This window comes from Anticarsia gemmatalis, chromosome 17, assembly GCF_050436995.1.
Source record: "Anticarsia gemmatalis isolate Benzon Research Colony breed Stoneville strain chromosome 17, ilAntGemm2 primary, whole genome shotgun sequence".
NCBI classification, from domain to species: domain Eukaryota; kingdom Metazoa; phylum Arthropoda; class Insecta; order Lepidoptera; family Erebidae; genus Anticarsia; species Anticarsia gemmatalis.
Genome location: NC_134761.1, coordinates 3,348,763 through 3,368,824, shown reverse-complemented (window position 1 = coordinate 3,368,824; position 20,062 = coordinate 3,348,763). Strand labels below are relative to the sequence as shown.

Genomic DNA, 20,062 nt, shown 5'->3' with positions numbered 1-20,062 from the left:
AAACGCGTGTATGCCTGAAAATGAAAAAGGTGATGGATGTCGAAATAAAAGACCATTTTCTATCAATCACTTGATTAATTTCTCATACAAAATTCATTTAAAAATTTCAAAAATTTGACATTATATAGCGTCGTACATAAATTGATAAGATTATAAGAATCAATGCAATGATTACCGACAAGGTAAAAATAATGTAAATGAAATACAGGTAGGCAGTAAATTATTCTAAATTAAAATATAGGAACATTTTATAAAATTTTCAGTCTCATAAACATTTACTGATTCAGACGAGTAACACAAGATACATAAATGAAAAAGGCTGTTGTCCACTCGCGCTATCAAGTGAATATATGTACTATGTAAGCTGGATTGCAATAATATGATATATGAAAAGAGTTAGAGACGCGGCCCGGGCCGAACACAACAGAAACTACGATCAGACAAAGGCTGGACGCTTCCATCATTAGTTACACGCTAGACAAACTAATATATTACATTAAATAGTAGACAACAGACTTGTTGCGCAATGGTTACACCACGTTCCTACATCAATTACTTGAATTAATTACTTCAGTCTTAAAATTATTATTTATACAAAAATTGAGGTAGAAGTGGTTTACATGAACACAAATTAGCCTGGCAGGGGGTTAGGGCGGGTGGAAGCCTCGTCCCGACGCCCGGCCACGCTCATGTACAAAAATACTACTTATTTGATACACATTGATATTGACAATAGCATTCATCCTCCCTGCGCTCGCGACACTACACGACACCACACACGTCACGGTCAGATACAACTACGTCTTCAAGTCAAGTCCACAGTATCCGGAGCAGATACTCGCAGGGAGCATGAATGAACAAACATACGCTAAAACTACAACACAACACAAGCACTAATCGAAATTACAAAAATAGCACAAAAATGGCTCAATACATTCGCTAAAATCTCATAATTGTATCATTATTATGTAGATAAGTGTTGCGTCTCACTTCGCTCACACAAATTCACACAACATTGTGACCTACAATATCTCAAGTACCTCACTGCTGAAATGTTTCCAATACTTGTTTATAATCGACGTGATAAACATCAAAAACTTGTACAAAAATTATCATTAAGTTTCGAATATTATTTAGTTCTCAATTTTATTGTATTTATCACAAAACCACAATTTTACTGCTAGCAACTAGCAGATCTCACAAATTACGCATCGCTTTACGACAAAATATATCTTTCATTCTGTGAACGTATCTAAAGTGCATTTACTTCTACTGCGCTTCAACTCATCTATGACTTGAATGGTACAAATTCTTCTACGTTCTACGAATTTTCACCAATATTTATATGACCGAGGCGCAGTTTTCTATGAGGTTTATTATTAAAATATACGAAAAAGTAAACGCACTTTAGAAACATCCGCAAAGATTTTCGAGCAACAAAATAATTTTAAATAAACATAACCAAATCATATCAAAATTAAATGCAGTTATAATAAAAATTAAGTAATGTTTCAGCAGCTTTCAGCTCTCTACAATTACGACGTGAGGTCTCGATGGTACCACACTCGACCTCCGAGCAAGTGTTCTAACTCGCTGTTGATACAAGGGTAACTTTCAAGTTATACATCGGAGCCAGGATTGTGACGTGACACTTGCTCAGAGAGTCGAGGGCTATCTGTCAAGCTTGTTGTAAGAACATCGAGACGACACTCGAATGGCCATTCTTATTTCGATCTACCGATAGCACTCTAAGAATGCTCAAGACGCAGGATGGAGAGAATTTGCTTTGCAAATCCGTTTGTAGTTTCCAACGACAATAGAATCAGTTTTCACTAAAATTATGAGATTCGTTGTCGGCTAAAAAACATACTGTACGTTGATCTGAAGAAAAATAATTTTGGAAGTATAATATGATAAACAAAATGCATTTCATGCAACACATTATTTTAAAAATAACGTAATACTTTAATAATGGCACTGAACAAAAGTAAACGTTAAATTCCATGACTTATTTACTGGAAAAGATAAATATTTAAATATTAATTCATATGCGGAATTCGTCAACACCGTTGAGACGCAAGACTGCACGAACCTACCTAGAACGCACATACTTGGCACGGTTTTCGCTTCGACTATTTTAACTAGCGCTGTCATACAATATATCGTTAATTTTATTAAGATAAACAATTCACACGTTATTCACTCTTAAGTTACGTTAAGTGCTAGGTACCGTGCTATACTGTACTATACTGTGCCACACGTAAACACGTCGAACGCAGCGTGATGCCGTGTTGCACTTCTACTTAGCATTCAATCACTATGTATTCTCTATATATGTATGAGGCGACGTGCATTATATGAATTATTATATGTATTATATTATTAAGATGAAAATGCTGCGACACCGATTCCAAGAAGTTCCACATGGTGGATTTTCCGGGTTCTTGCAGAAGCACTTTTTTATTAGACAAGGCTTGAGGCGGTGCCGACGCAATCAATTGTGTTACATTATATCGCATATCATAAAGGGAGTAAGTGCGTTATATATTTGCGAAAACCGTACCTTTCGTTAGCGTTTATAAATCACGAATAAATAAAAGGTATCTATCGTTTTCATCTACCCATGTCGTGTGCTACACGTAGCTGACTTCAAACAATAATTTTCCCATCTTAAGTAATTAATTTCAGACTCATATTCCAGTCAACGTTATCTATAATAATCAGTACCTTAACTACGCCTACTGTCCACTCCGTTTCTAGAAAATTTTTGTTTGAAGCGACTTATGTATACAGCAGTATACGCTATAGGAATACCACGTAACGTTTAGAAGTCCTACGCTAATTTAACCTAAGTACAAACGTGAAAATTTATGTCTAACCGTATCGTAAGTTACCAAGTATATTATGCTTTAGTTTATTGGGAGAAAGTGTAGCGTTGATTACGCAATATATACGAGCTAAATATTACCGCCGAAGTGATTACAAGGCTCTCCGGACAAACTGTGCTTGCGCTAAATTTACACGCTACAAAATAGGAGCATAAGAATTGAATTAAGTGCCCATATTGAAGCAATAATGGGATTACAAGTCCGAGCTGTCTGCAACACAACCGAGGCTTTGTGAGCGCTGGCCCGACTTACAACTAACTGCCAAATACAATTTACGATAATAACTACCAAATAGTACAGCGCCAAGTACAGCTCGCTCCCGGAGACCCCTACAATACATAAGAACCTAATTTATTTAATTTACTATAAGTTTAGTTATCTAAATTTATTGACATCTAAGAAGCCGTAATATTATAATACGCAAACCTAACGCTGAGCCGAGGAAAAGTCCACAATGAAACCGAGATCAGAGGCGGTGAGAGATACTGCTCACACCATCTTGTTTCATACAAGTTGTTGCTCATTTCGAGGCTCCTCCGAAAAAGCAAACAGGCTCAAAGGTAACTCGCCTGGAGGTGCGGGAGGGACGCGCGGAATTAAACATCGGATGCCTCGACCCGAGAGCAGCTTATTAACGTACATGATTAAATCGCGAACAAACGTTTTCCCCTACTTAGCTAACGATTACGATATTAGATATTATACAATAGATTTCCCGAACTCTATATACATGGTTTTCATACAAATTGTGTTTAATTCTCTAACTACATTTCAACAAGAACAGCGCGGAGGAGCGCGGACCATTTGCAAGTTTGAAGCTGCATAAACATTAGGTTACTAGGTTCTATAGTTTGATGAGACTGCGTTAAATACGACTAGGTCATAACAATAACATAAATTCAATAATGCGGATTTTGAAAACCATGCCGGGAGGAGTACACACAAGTCTAATGATACTTTATCCAAAGTGTCGATACATATAATGCCTCGCATGCAACTAAACTTAACTTTAAATTATTTAGGTACCTAAGAGATAATTATATCAAGTGAACACATACTGACTGAACACATAGTATTTTATATCTATAACATACACTTTGAAAAATATATTGATTTATAATTTATTTTTCCAAAAGAAAAAGAATTTCACTATATATATTTGAACTAAAACGAAAAATTTCGTATAAACCACGCGAATTATAAGTAATTGAAAATTAAATTTAGTTTATTACCTATGAATTAACTAATCGAGGAGGGAAGTGCGAGGAGCTGTCGCGCTCGCCGCACTCGCCGCGCTCGCGACTACACCGTGCACCGTGCACGTACACGACACCATGTGTACGCTCCACGCGCGGCGCTACCGACACTACTGACACTACTGACAGAGCTGACAGTCTGCCACTACGAGTCGACGCACACACGACTGTCATCATGTCATACAGTAAACAATACATATAAATACTTCGCCACATCGTCATCACTCACTCACTTCATTACATTACAATTTTACTAAATCCGATCAAGCCGGCAGTGACATAATTTGCGACACGATTACTAATTACGAAATAATAATAAAAAAAAATCTTTCACATTTTACGTAAGAAAATAAAAATATCACGTCTCAAGCAAATACGACGAAAAATCATCAGAGACCAAACGGGATACGTTCGTATATTTGCCCAAGTGTTACAATAATACTAAAATTTTGGTTAGAATCGCGTGAGAAGACCGCGGGCCGCCGCCGCCGGCCGGCGCCTCGACATCAACGTTTAAGACAGTCTTCTAAAGTCAGTCTTAAAGTTTTATTGCATTGATTATTTGCTTATCCATACTCATTCACATCCCATCGTATCAAGCCGCGAGCGAAACAGATAGAAGCCGTCGAGCGATAAGAAGTCAACTAATACGAACATAGTCTAGTGGTGCGCGCGCGCTTGTGCATGTGCCCCTCGCAGCGTCACGGGGAGGGGACAGGGCACCGGCGCCGCGCATACATAACTACAATAAAAATATCATATGCACCTAAATCATTATGCAAATAATAACTTATCATAAAAATACATATCAACGTCTGCATTAATTAATGAATTAACCAAGTTAAAAAACGCAAAAATGTAACATTTTGGAAAAATACTTTTCAAGTTATCCTTTAATTTATCTCACATAAAAACATCTTTTACATCACATTGTGATCGTCTATAATAGTTTATCTTTACGACTTTCTATATTCGATTATATTTGCGATAAATCGCTGGGGATCGGACCGGACAGTATATTATTTATTCTATTATGTATAAGTAATCGACATTAAATATTAGTGCACCGTCTATGAGTTTGGTGTTGCGCTAAAGTTATACAGATACTATTGACAGCTATATATAATTGCGGCTACGTTATATCGTAAATTACACTGCAAACAAAGTTTGGTCCTTAGAGACTAGTCAAATACGGAAACGAAAATCAAATTGTTACTGGTAACGAAAAACTAATCAGGACTTATGAAGAACAGCGCTTGCACATCACCGCGGCGTCACTCGCAGTTCGCTCAGGCGATGGGCAAGCGCACGCTCCTCATGCAAGCTATGCTCGATTGAATCTTTCCAAAAGTTAATAATAAAATTGGCACATTGTCAAATAAATCACAAATAAACGAAACAAAATAAAATACGGCGGACCTTAGGTCCACGAACTTAGTTTGCCTTAATATTAGAATAATTAATTATTTAATATACTTTGATGTATTGCTTGCCGTGGGAGGAGATGTCGCGGGCGGTGTCGGGCAGGGTCTCGAACAGCACGACCAAGTACCCCTCCGGCGTGAGCGCCACGTCACTCGGCCGATCTTTATCGTCCAGGCCCGGACTCTTGAGGTCCACGGCCCACAATATACGCAGTTCAGAAGTAAACACTAACACACGATGGTTCTTGGAATCGGCCACTATAATCCGACCGTCGTCGTCAGTCACTATACCTGAGGGACGATTCAGCTCGCCGATTCCAGAACCTTCACGACCGACACAGTGCAACACTTTGGATAAAGTTGGGTCCACCATTAACAGACGATGGTTCTCAAAATCCGACACTATAATGTTGCCTGATGTTGTGAAACACACTCCCCTAGGAGTCGTAGGTCCTTTAAGCATTTTGGCCGGATTAGCGCCTTCAAATACGTACTTAGTAATATAAGTGCCGTCACTGGTAAACAGCTGGATGCGATGATTGCGCGTGTCTGTGACTACTATGTTCCCTAGTGTGTTGACAGCAACATCCCACGGATATTGGAATTGGCCACACTCTTTGCCAAAAGAACCAAACTTGAGAATAAAATTGCCCGAAGTAGTGAAAATTTGAACTCTATGATTATCTTTGTCAATAACTATAATTCTACCGTAAGTGTCTGTAGTAATTCCCGCGGGAAGGTCAAATTCTCCAGGCCCGGTGCCTTTGGAACCGAACATTGTTTTGAATTCACCTCTACTGGTAAATATTTGAATGCGATTGTTTCTTCTATCGGCAACTATTATATTTCCTTCTCTATCTACACAAAGACCCCAAGGTCTGGATACCTGACCTTCGTCTTGTCCCTCGCGAGCAAAAGAGAACATCGGGACTCCGGGAACGGGGCTTCTAGTTGGCCTGACTGTAACGGACATCCAATATCCGGGTATGGCTTGCCCTATCCCACGCGAGGGATTCGAGTCCATGGCTATGCTCGATGAAATACTGTGGTCATAGTAGTTAGTAGACCTCGTGTGTGAACTAGTGTAATCAGGTAGAGAACGCAGACTGCTTGCGCCTGACATGTTGTAACTCATGTGAGGGAAAGTCTGAGACTGCAGCGACTGCAGTGACAACAGCGACTGACGCTGTAGTGAACTAGAATTAAGAGAATGTAAAGCATTTGCCGCCGCCGACTGGACGTCACACTGACGCTTCAGCTGATCGACTAAATCATAATTGGGAGGTATGAACATGATTCTTTCCTCGGTTATGTACATGTTTTTAAACATGCAAGAGAAGTAATCTACTTGAGCTCTACCTTTTTCTTTAGCCATAAACAAATCAATTCCCTCAGAATCCATACTACGTACTAAAGTTTCATTTGTGTGTGCTAATCCGGCCAATATACCTCTAAGCGTATTCATATGGTCCGTCAATTCGTTCATTTTAGCTTGACGCATTTTTTCCACTTTATCTAACAAATATTTTTCACGATCTTCGATAGCTTGCGCGTAACACCGCATCGCCTTCCTGATCTTCATATTCGCCTCGGCCGTTTCTTTCTCGTAAGCCTTCGAAAGTGCCACGGCGCGATCTATTGCAGTTTTAATGGCTTTAGTACCCGTCTTGGTGTCCTCTATCGCTCTGAACACACCGATACGACACATGTCAAGGGCACCTTTAATGGGCGAGTAGTTGTGATCTTTGTGTACCCATAAAGTGCACTCCTGACAAATGAACACGATACATGCGTCACAATAATATCTAACTGGATCTCCGTGTATTTCACAAAACATAATTTCCTTCTCATTGTTGACAGAGTTAGGTCTGGCGCCTATCGGTGATATCTGGTGTATGGGGAGCAGCGTGTGCTCTCTCAGCTGGCAGTCAGATGTAACTTTGTGACAGCACTCGTGACAAAATAGATCGTTGCACTCGAGGCAGCGCGTCGTCGGCGTGCGTTCCTCGCAGCGGAAGCAGGTGATGGACACCGACGAGGAGGTGCCGGGCGATCCGCTCGAGTTGTCTTCTTTGGATTGATGCTGATGGTTGTTATTAGAGGTGACGCTGTACTCACGACCTATCGGCCCGATAGGGTTCTGGAGCGAGCTGCTCGACGGTATCGCCCAGATGTCGTACGGCATGGTGGAGGAGGAGGAGGCCGACGGTCCGGAAGGCTTGTTCATGTTCTCGAGGAGGTTGCACAGGATGTGCGTCATGGCGAGCGGGTCCTCGGGATCGTTGGCGCCGTGGTTAGCGCCCCCGGCGCCCGACGCCGATGTCGACGGTAGGGTCGATGTAAGCGACTGCGTCAGATTTGCGAACGACGTCATTCTTCGACGCGATCGCTACGTCATTAGAACTGTAACAAACAAACAAACGCGGTGTTATTTTTATAAAACACTGGGAGGTATTAATAATTCATGATCGATTCAGAGTCTGGGAGGTGAAGTGGCGGACAAATGGATCGTAAGCTATAAAGTTGTGTACACTCAACACCACATGTCAGGGGATTTCTAGCCAGAATAAAATAATACGCAATAATATAATTTGTCAAATATTGTTTAAAAGAAATCCTTTTCAAAGTTATATCGCGAAATATTCGTAAAATATCTACAAATGTATATAAAGACGCTGCCTTTTTGCCTCAAATAATTTTAAATGGCTAATTACTCACATAAAATAACACCAAAAACATAATATCCGTATAAATCACAAACGTAAATAAGCACAACTGTCGTCACTATTACTAATTCACAACAACTGAGAATTACATAAAATAAATAAATGAAATAATAACAAAATGGACGCTGAAGCGCGCCCCACCGATGCTTCTGTGATCAACTGATGGTTGCACTGAATCTTTTCATATGGTGCAGTTTGCGAAAAAAAATCCATCCCAAAATCTTTTGTGCGCTCCCTACCACTACCCCTTGTGATATTGTAGGTAGTGAGTGAAAGAGATAGCAACACTTTATACACGAGGGTGCGATAGGGACCCTGACGCATTCCAAAATTTTCCATAATTTAGATAAGGAGGTTTGCTATGATTAGGGTTGGCAAAGAGCATAGATAATTTGAAAGAGAATTTGCAAGTGTTCGAGATTTGACCTGATCCTTGCTTTTAAGTTGAATACTCTGGATGTGTAATGTTGATGATTAAAATGATTCTGACAGAAGACTATTCCAGGAAATATTTCAAATATTATATGTGTGGAATATCGTTGTAATACATCGAGGTATTATTATAGAGACAATTGAAGTAATAGCTGTCATCAACCCTAAATGTATCTATCATTATCGAATAGAACAACCCACCAGTTTGGGCACGGACGGATGTTAGAGAGAGACAACTGCTAGATATCATAGAAAAGACAGGGACAGAAACTATTTCCTACTAGAGATTTTGTATTTCGGGAGGCGCAGCGGTGGCAACACATGCGTTTGTGACCTTGGGAGGCGAATGCGCGTGAGGCAGGTCCGGGCGAGACCCCAGGCGGCCATCTTGCCGCGCCCCCGCGTACCCTAGCACGTAGGGTGCCGAAAATCGATGCTTTCCCTAGCTGCCCTTACGTCCCACGAAGAGCGAAACCGCGGATAAAAATCCTATAATAATATAACGATAGCAACGTTTCTGAAACTTCCAATTTTAGACCGAACCGGCATAATTTGATTAGAAACGATATATTACACGCTCATTACACCCAAAGAGAACTCAAATTCTCTGGCAACGGTTCCGTCGACAAACGACTTTGTAAAATTAGATAGGCTATACAGTATCTAGAACATTTATGCTTGCGCTTGCAATCTACCAGCACTCGTAACACCATCAATTGCGTTACCAGAGAGTGCGGCCATGAGAAACATACCTCAAACTAGAATTCATGAACGAGAATTTAAATACATATTATACTCGGCAGGGAAAGGAATGGTGAAATGTAGATATCCGCGCAGAAGGGATCTACATTCGTCCCTTTGGGGTGCAAAGGGGTAAGATATTTTCACGGGCAATATTGTAGAAGGGCAGGATAAAGACGTAATAAAGCTAAAAGCAGCTCTCCTTAGACTCAATAAATTTGAAGCAAACCAAGAACGTAAACATACTAATTATGTTGCTACCAAGAATGCCATTGTTATTTTATTTTCGCTTTTAATGACAAATAGTTTATGTATTGTTTGTGATTTTATCTTAATTTGGAGAATTTTGTCAACAATGCTCATAAACTTTCCGCTGTTCGTTTTGGTACAACGTGTAAACAATTTTTGCATCGAATTATATCTAAGTAAATTAAGTTGCGATAGTTATTTAGCACACTCCCAATCTCTACCAGATTAGTAGTTGCTAGGCTTAGAATAGCGGACAAACTGCCTTTATTAACCATATCTGTAAAGAATGCTTTACGGCACTTAGAAACATGACACGCAAATCTGAAGCGTTGTTAATGGGAATAGTCAACCTAGGCTACAATTACAGGCCACTCAATTAACTTTCCTAACATTGTTCTCGATATCAATGATAACATTCTCTGAGAAATCAGCATCGCACAACAAAATCGACCATTGATATCTGAAATCGCAGTAACAATGAGAAAGCAATTAAACACCGGGCATTTACCTGCGCATAAAACCTAAGTAATCAACAAGTACAATAACAACTGGCCGTAATAAAATAAGTACAGGTGAAAAGAGAAAAGAATCTATGGAAAATGGAGGTAGTTTTATCTCTGTACTTAGCGCAGGTAAGGTTCTTTGTACATTATGAGTAGAAAAAGTTAAAGCTGATGTGTTTTTTGTTGGGGTATGTGTAGAAACAATAGGTTTGCGCAGGTCGCATGTATCGACGGTGCACCGCACCCGCCCTTCCTAGTCGCAGCAGTGGCACTCAACATTGTCGCTACGATTCTTTTTCTTGTAAAATTGTGACAACGTCAACTGTACTGTTAGTGGCTAGTGTGATGGCATTTCTCTATTTTAAACTATTAAAATTGAAAGTTTTAAGGTTCAAAAGAAATATTAATCTCTACAATAAAGTGGAATTAAGGCCAATCCCTGTGTGTTATTCCGGAAGGAGACGGAGAGAGGAGAGTGTCTAAAAACGACGAATAATCCCTTAACAGCTCGCTAAAAGTTGCCTAGAAAGAATTCGTATCCAGTTAATTTGTGTTGACGTCACTGATAAAAATACGCTTTAGGTTGCTACGAGTATTATGCTTTTAAATAAATTTAATTAGCTTAGCTAACAGTCAATCAATACCAAGTGGTAAGATGATTTAATAATGCATTATTTTTACAGACAATAAAGAAAATATTAAACTTGTTTTTTTTTTCTTATTTTATTTTCAAATATGTGTGTGTCTCTATTAAAGATCAAAAGGTTTCTGATGCTTTACATTTTTCAAATAATTCAGAAGCGAGTATAAAATGTCGTAATGCTCGCAATGTAAAATGTTGAGCACCTCTGTGCTAAGTTGGAGAAATCTACCTGAATGGCGGACCAGTTGTGCGCGGCTACGTCGCCGACGACTCTCCACTAAGTTTCATTGAACATTACACAAATGAATACATAATAATAAGTATTACTATCCAACAAAACTCTTTGTCTCTAAACTATTGTCATCTACTCTTTGGTTAGGTTTTGTTTTTAAGAGTTTTGTTCAAACTTCCGCAGTTCCGCTTTGTTGTACCTTTCTCTAAAATAAATTGTTAAAATATCCTTTTTCGGTGATGAATTAACAATTTTCTGTATTCATTTAAAACACAGTATTTTGCTTTCCAAATAAAAACTCTTGTAAAAATTGCTCCCATCAAATAAATATGAGTTTTAATTACGGGCAAGAATTTTTATCATAATTACGGCTAATGAACGTTGCTACGTAAGCACTAAAATGCATGATGGATCAACAATTTAAAATTCTAAGAAATCACTTTTTTATATAAACATGGGTTAAATGCAGAACAAGATATAAACAAAGTAATTAACTGACTATTAACGCCATGGAAGTTATTTTTACATTACAAAATGCAAATAAACTAGTCCCAAAAATTAAGGGATACAAAAAACAATCCAAATTTTTGGGTGATTTTCAACAAGCTGTAACTCTGAGGAAAATGGTTGTACAGAAAAAATAAAAAAATCTAATTGTAGCTCCAAGTGTCTAGTTTTCAGATATGACCATGAAATTTTTTTGTCATGGCCAGGTCTGGAGAAATCCTACGAAAACTACCGAAAAAAAAATTTACAAATTTTTTCCCGTCTAAAAAAAGGTCCACGGGCTTCAAAAAATTTTTTTTGACTGTTTCGTTCAAAAGCTCTTTTAGAAAATTTAATCTTCTTTAATTTGCCGTATTCAAAAATCCTGTACGACGATTTGTCGCGGAGTTATCGTCAATCAAAGCAAAAAAGTTCTTTTTGACTTCGATATTCAATAACGCCAGAAATAATAATCGTACAGGAAATCAAAGAAGGGTTTTGAAAACTGCACAATATTCTCTATAAGAAAATGTAAACATCTTTGAGAAAAAAAAAATTTTTGAATTGAAAACTCGGACTGAAAGAAAGACAAAAATTCGCAAAATTAAGGATATTTGGATAACTTGGTATAACTTTGGATAAAATGGATGAACGAAGGATATCGTCGGTAATTTTTCAACCTTAAAGTGTCCCCTAGAATCCCTCAAAAATTCAAAGCGCTGCGACTTTTTTTTCATTGTGCCCCGAAGCTTCAAATTCTTTGTTTTTGCAAAAATCACCATTATGAGCAATTTTGTGGTTTTTATTCAATTTTTAATAAAAAAAAAAATTCTTTCTAAAATCTTTATTTTTTCGATTAAAAAGATTGTCTCACCACAATGGACGCCCAAACATGTCCCAAACATGCGCAATTGGGTTCAAATCAGGACTCATAGCTGGATGATTAAGCGTTGTTACGTTGTTTGCGCGGAGAAAAGTTCGCGTGCGAACTGCAGTATGAGGATGAGGATGAGCATAGGCACGCGATTTGCTTTTTAAGAGCAAAAAATAAAGATTTTAGAGAGAAAAAAAATTTTTTTATTAAAAAAATGAATAAAAAGCACAAATTTGCTCATAATGGTGATTTTTGCAAAAACAAAGAATTTGAAGCTTCGGGGCACAATGAATAAAAAATCGCAGCGCTTTGAATTTTTGAGGGATTCTAGGGGACACTTTGAGGTTGAAAAATTACCGACGATATCCTTCATTCATCCATTTTATCCAAAGTTATACCAAGTTATCCAAATATCCTTAATTTTGCGAATTTTTGTCTTTCTTTCAGTCCGAGTTTTCAATTCAAAAAAAATTTTTTTTCTCAAAGATGTTTACATTTTCTTATAGAGAATATTGTGCAGTTTTCAAAACCCTTCTTTGATTTGCTGTACGATCATTATTTCCGGCATTATTGAATATCAAAGTCAAACAGAACTTTTTTGCTTTGATTGACGATAACTCCGCGGCAAATCGTCGTACAGGGTTTTTGAATACGGCAAATTAAAGAGGATTAAATTTTCTAAAAGAGCTTTTGAACGAAACAATCAAAAAAAATTTTTTGATGCCCGTAGACCTTTTTTTAGACGGGAAAAAAATAGAAAATTTTTTTTTCGGTAGTTTTCGTAGGATTTCTCCAGACCTAGCCATGACAAAAAATTTTCATGGTCATATCTGAAAACTAGACACTTGGAGCTACAATTTGATTTTTTTATTTTTTCTGTACAACCATTTTCCTCAGAGTTACAGCTTGCTGAAAATCACCCAAAAATTTGGATTGTTTTTTATATCCCTTAATTTTTGGGACTAGTGTATCTATCGGTTAAAGAATTTTATTATTTTTTATTTCTCAGATTACATCGCGTTACTTGTTCCATATGACATGTTATTTTTACTTGACAATCTAAAGTACGCAAATGCTAAGCTACAATAAACTATTTTAAACCTAAATATCTAATTATCCTTTGAAAATTCAGATAAATAGTCGAAGATAGTTGAAAGACACAACCTGAGGCTTCATTAAAACAAGCTTCTGTCAATGACACCCAAATGTTGTCACCGTCAAAATGTAGAGCCAAGTAAATACATACAGAAATCCAAAAGTATATTCCACAAATGAATGCTAGATCGAAAATCATAAGTCCGAGTAAGTATCGCAAGAAAAACAGTGGTCGTAACTCGTTAGGTTACACAAAAGAGTTCGCCTTGCTTGGCTTTCTCCTTTTCCTATTATACTTGTGACCTATTTCTACAACAAGTAAAAAACTTTTGAAAGTTTCTAAAGGAAACCCAAGAAAATTGTTTACAGTTCACCAAACAATGAAAGACCTCGAGTTCAACGGTATTGTAACAATTTTTTCCATTCCTTCCTTTAAAAGGTGAAGGTTGTCGGTTTCTAAGGATAATCTTGCAAAATTGGTAAACCAATTATAAGAAAATATTTTGGATGTTAAATGCTTCGTAGGATATTGACATAAGATACTAATCATGAAAATAATCGAACAATACTATGGTACATCTTTTTATGCAAATCATGTTCAGAGACAAAAATACACTAGGAATTTTTGCATCTATTTATGAGAAAGAAAGTACACAACATACTATACTTCAATCGCTACGCATAGATTTGTGTCGTCTACAAGCCCGTCGCGAATGCTAAGCACCTGTTATTTTTTCTAAAGGAAATATTGCATTCCAAGACACAAATAAACCGATAGACAGATGAGGACGAATCTTCACACAGCGGAAGCTTGCTCCGGATACGATATGACTACTTTCATCCCGATACGAGCCAGCCCTCTGGGAGATACCCACCATTGAGTCACGAAGCACGACAGATCAATAATTCTGTGTCGGTAAACTTTTTGTTCTTAGATACGTACACAGGATTCCACCAGCTAAATATTCCCTTTTTTTACAAATGCGGTTCTCCGTAGTCCATTGGGACAATGTTATGCGCTTAAGCGACTCAATATCGATTGCCACTGGTGTCTGTGGCAGCCGGCTCGGCTTCACGTACTCGACGACACACGAAGGGGTGCGACTTCTATAAATTATCACCAATCTTTTCAATAGCTACGTAATTGAACTGCGCTACATGCTACCCTGCTTTTAGAAATTGTCTACTGAAATTCGAAATAACTAAAAATAAAACCAAAAACAATAATAAAAGTGGAGTCGCCAAATCTCCGGGAAATCCGGCAGCGCCCCGGCATCCCCTAAATTAAAACAATCTTCCGTACTTCGGAGCGGATACGTAATCTCTCGCTATAGCATTCCAAATTGTAAAACTGAAGACCCCGTCAAAAGAAATGTTGTTTATAAAGCTATTATAAATTCATGTATTTCGAGTTCCTCGCGAATTATCAAAGCTAAAAGTTCTGTAGGATGAAAGAGGGATTCTGAGGTAATTATGAAAGTACTTGGAATAAGTTAATTGTAATCGATTAACGGAACAAATACATAAGTTTCAAATTCCAGTAAAAAAAATGGATTTACTATATTTAGAAGCCACGCAAAAATACCAGTTTTAATTCCTATTTCTGGCTACTTAGTCACGATAGTTCCCCGAAACATCGTCAGCAATCATACAACTTCAAAACAATTGATAATACAGATAAAGAATGTAATCATTATGAAACAAATAGAGGTATTTATGACGCAGGTTCTTTCCTGATTAGGGTCGACTACGGATCTGTGAGTGACAAGCATCCGGGTAACAAAACTTCATCGTTATGTAATAGCAATATATGAATATATTATATGATCTTTATTTGTAGAGACTACTGATTTTAATAGAGCTCTCTTTATTCATCGTGCTCTATCTATTTCTGTGATAAAATGTCCAGGGATCTACGACCGACTGCACTTATTAATCGCCATATTGAAATTTCTTCTTCGTGTTCTTTTGCTATCTGAGATTCTATCGAGTTATTTGACTTCTTTTACTCGTTGTGGAAATCTAGGAATAAACTTTACTTAGGAATCTTGTCAATTTATTCAAATGCACATATAATTTTCCATAACCCATAAGTTACGGAAATTACTTTATCTTGTCTGAAGAAAATAGACTTTAAAGCTAGCTTACATTACTAATACTAATCTGTGCCTAAAAGTCTAAAGATTAATTAATCTCTCAAGACGTCAACAACGAGGAGCCCCGTTCCTACCTAATTTGAGGGTATTTTCCAGGGTGTGACGTCACATGTGTATGATTGATACTATTTAAAATTACCCCCGCTATCACTTAGATACCTACTTATTTATTTAGATCAAAGAACCAACGAAATTTCGAATCAAAACGAAAGCATCCCTTACCTAATTCTGGGGTCCAGTTGAAGATACCGTCAATAAAATCGTTTTGCCCAATACTTAACCCTACTAATGCCTTAAATACGAAAGTTTGAATTGATGTTTGTAACTCAATCACTCTGTAACCGCTGAACGGGTTTGGATGAAATTAAGTGGATAGCACGCAGGGTTTTCATCCCGGAAATAGGCACAGTTAGAGGGTGCAGGATAAATCGAACGTTATAGAGGAGAGCCCCGGGCATTGTAAAACGATTCCTTGTGACGCGTCTTGCGAACGTCTTTTATATAAAAGATAGCAAACGAACTTATAAATAATATTATTGCATTATATATCTAGACTTTGCAGTGGGATATTCTCGACAGACTGCTAAGATGTAGATTAACCTTTCTTTGCATTTCTCAGAAGGTTAAGGAACTTTCTTATTATACGCAGTAAATAATAGGATTTAGATCCAATAATATGAACACGATAACATTGGCAGCGTAGCCTAACCAACGATTTATTCTCAGAATTTAATTGCAAAGGATTAAGTGATTACCGCTCCGAACAGCGGAAGCCCATTGGCATCGCAAGTGCGAAGTCTCTCACGTTTTTAGCCAAACATCGCTAACAAAAGCCAAACCACTAAGGTTTCTGAGCCCTAGGTAAGGTTTCTGTGTACAACGAACATTTCTGTGAGCCCACACCCGCTTTCAGCTTAATTGGAAGGGTCAACAGTTACATTAGTAACGCACAAGCAACATGCGTGACCGGCATTGTTAAAAAGAAATTTGGCTTTGCGATATTAGTGGTGTTCGGTATTCGTCAGAAATATTAGTCGATTATTTACTATATTGTATTATATTTGGGGGACTCTTATATTTAACACCCTGGCACAGTTGTAGCTACTGATTAACTCATTGTTTTCTTTCGAACAAAGGCGGAGAGTAAAAGTATAGAATAACTTGACGAATTCAATATTATCTTGAATTTCTTGTACTTCAGTCGTCAAAGTTTATGTTTAGTTTATTTCAACGTCTAACGCGATTACACTGCTCGTATTTCCTAAGCTTTAACAACAGCTAAAAGTTTTATTATCGATCGTACAAGCTCGCGCTTGAATTTATACAAACGACTATTCAACCATCAAGGTAATCACCTAATCGTTACGCCGTAATCCACGTACATTAATCTACAACCTCAGTAATGACAAAGTTCACAGGTACTATAGGACTCGGAACACGAAAGTAACAGCCCTAATCAGGTAACCTAGTGAACTAATTACGCGCAAAATATTAGTGAGCTAAGAAGCCTTTGATAATCCAAACTTATAACGGAATTTCGACAGCGATACTACGCAACCACGAACTTTATTCCACGTTGAAAACGTAATACAAATTATACGAACGAACCCAAGCATCGGCTAGATATTGTGGATGATTGTATACGTATAGTTGTATATAAATAATTGCGGAGCGCTTTCGAGGGGGCGAACAGAGCTCGGCGCATGCGATCTCGGACCCCACAGGGTAACGCCAAGATTACCTTACTGGAGATTACGACAAATATGTTCCCCACTGTTACAGAAATCAATAGTTTTCCTTAATCAACACTTCAAAGGTTCAATCATCCCCTTGAACTCGAAAACATGCTGGGGAGGTTTCTTATTGATCAACAAAATAGTAATAGTATATTTTATTGCTAAAAAGCGTTTACAATAGCGCTTATTCGACAAAATACTCAATAGTAATACGTTAAAGTAATGCAAGAAACAGCGCAAATAAAAAAATAACGATTGTACTGAACACTTTTCATCAAAACAGTACTGCAACAAAGGAACATTCCCAGTCATAAAATCATAATTGGCATGTATTAAAATTACGAGTCTGTGGAGATTATGACGTCATAACAATTACACTGTAATGACATCATTGTTGTGGCAGTTTATCAAAGTTTATCACCAAAACTACTAAGTTTGTATTAACTTTAGTTGGCAGTAGCACAGATTAGAGGCTAAAGTATGAGTAAGAAAACTAACTTTGATAAAATAATATGGTTTAATAACATTGCTGGTCGCAAAAAACATTGCTTTTTACCTCTTAAAGCTAAATAGTCTTTGCTTTCAAAGTAAAATTGTGTTCATTATGACCTCTGCAAAGGATAATGGCAACTAATCAATGACAACAGTGTTCCAAACATAAATATACTACCCAGTAAATAGTCATACTTATCTAAAAAAAATATAGATCTACATTCTTATTTGTTGTATTACCTGCCAGTAAGTTACTTACTAAATTGTCTGTGAAAATATAATTGTAACTGTTCCAAAGACATTATTTTTAAACTAACTGAATCTTATGCTTTTGTTTACTGTTTAAATAAATAATTATACTTTATAATTAGGTTTGTACACTCAATTATAAATGCAAATTAATTAAACATTTACTATGTAAGTAAGAGAGACTGTTTCCATAAAACATGTTATCACAATTTTATGAAATATTTTTAGTATATATATAGTGAATGCATATAATATATTTTATGACATAAGATATAGACCCGGTAGGTACATTTTCATAAGTCTATTTTAATCTTGTGTTATTGGACATCATAGTATTTCAATAATTTTGTACATAAATAAAGTTTACTTTTAGAAAACTAGAGTAGGGTGTGAGGTATAGTTTAAACATTTACCTCTAGTAATCAATACTTTACATCAATGCAACCATCAATTGCAGAAAACACAATGGAAAGTACAAAGCATCACATACTTTAGCAAACAAAGCACTTCTACTATCAATCTACAATATAATCCTACAACACATGTGTTGGGAAATCAAAACAATATATTGCTTTAATCAAATAGCAGCTCAATACATTCAACAATAAAATACTAAATGGCACATCAATAAAATAGCAGTGAGGTATCATTGACCAAAAATTTGTGCAGTGACATGCATCAGAGGTCAACAACCTCTCACCTTAACAACCTGAGATCATTAAATAGGTATATATTGTGCAAGATATCATTGCAAAATCCTATTACTAAATAAAAAATATAAATATTCAAACACATTTACACTCTGTGCCTTTTATTTAATTATTTAAAAAAAACAGGTAAACATTGTCCATGATACATATTTAAAAATAGAATAATGTTGCTAAAAGTATTATAATGTCTGTGGATGATTAAATTTGATGACTTGTTTGTTCATTACATTATTTAAAAATGGAAGCTAAGCATAAACATCACATTTTGTTTTACCTTGACCTTTGTGTTAGTGGAAAATTTCTGAGGTCAAATTACAAGAAAATTCCCTTAACAAGAGCAATAGGATCTTTTTATGAGTAACCTTTTATCTACTACAACAAAAGAACATGTGTATTACAGAAATAAAACTTTTGCACTATCTAAAAACTATAATAATGTGTATGAAAATTCGATATTTTATTCCACTATAGAATTTTTAAATTACTTACCCACCCTATTATTTAAATTATTACTTTTCTTACCTGTCCAGGGTAGACCACCGGCAGAAATCACGAAAGAAAAAATAGATGCCACTACCCTACCAAGCCTTGTTTATCATAAATTTTTAAAGAGTTTTAACATAGATTCATTCATGTAACAAGATATATATTGCACGTATAGTAAAATAAAAGCATGCACTATGTAATTAGCTATATCGTGAACATCGTATCCAGGACCTTTACAATGGGAATGCACGCAGAGATAAAATGATTCATCACCGTGCCGACCGATACTTACCAAAATATCTTCAGTCCTTGTGGGAGAACTGCTGAATCACAAGTAAACATACGTACTACGCATTAAATGCGTACACACTTAACATTGTCTTTAAAACGTATGTTATTTGTCCCGTCAAAGATAATTATTCACGAAAATATTTTCTACGATGCAGGTAGATTGCACAAAGATAGCTTTTACATTAGCAATCAATATTTTAGCGTACAGCATTGATTCCGATAATTTTATTGCACTAATTTTGAATACTGCTGAACATCACAATAGCTTATATTTCGCAATTATCGTTTATATTTATTTATTATCATAAAATAACACCGTAAAAACATCAGCGGTGAATGAACGATCAATTGATTTAAAAAAGTCATTTGACTTGTTTATGGTAAGTTGACAAC

At 36.7% G+C, this 20,062-nt stretch overlaps 1 protein-coding gene across 1 annotated transcript; it reads right to left on the bottom strand.

Moving 5' to 3' along the window:
• Positions 1-61: 61 nt before the first annotated feature.
• wech (tripartite motif containing 71 protein wech) lies at positions 62-20,024 on the bottom strand. The gene is made up of 2 exons (XM_076124933.1): positions 19,671-20,024; positions 62-7,971 (listed from the first exon to the last, which is right to left on the bottom strand). The coding sequence occupies exon 2, from the start codon at positions 7,940-7,942 to the stop codon at positions 5,612-5,614; it is 2,331 nt and encodes a 776-aa protein (XP_075981048.1). The 5' UTR covers positions 7,943-7,971; positions 19,671-20,024; the 3' UTR covers positions 62-5,611.
• Positions 20,025-20,062: the final 38 nt, after the last annotated feature.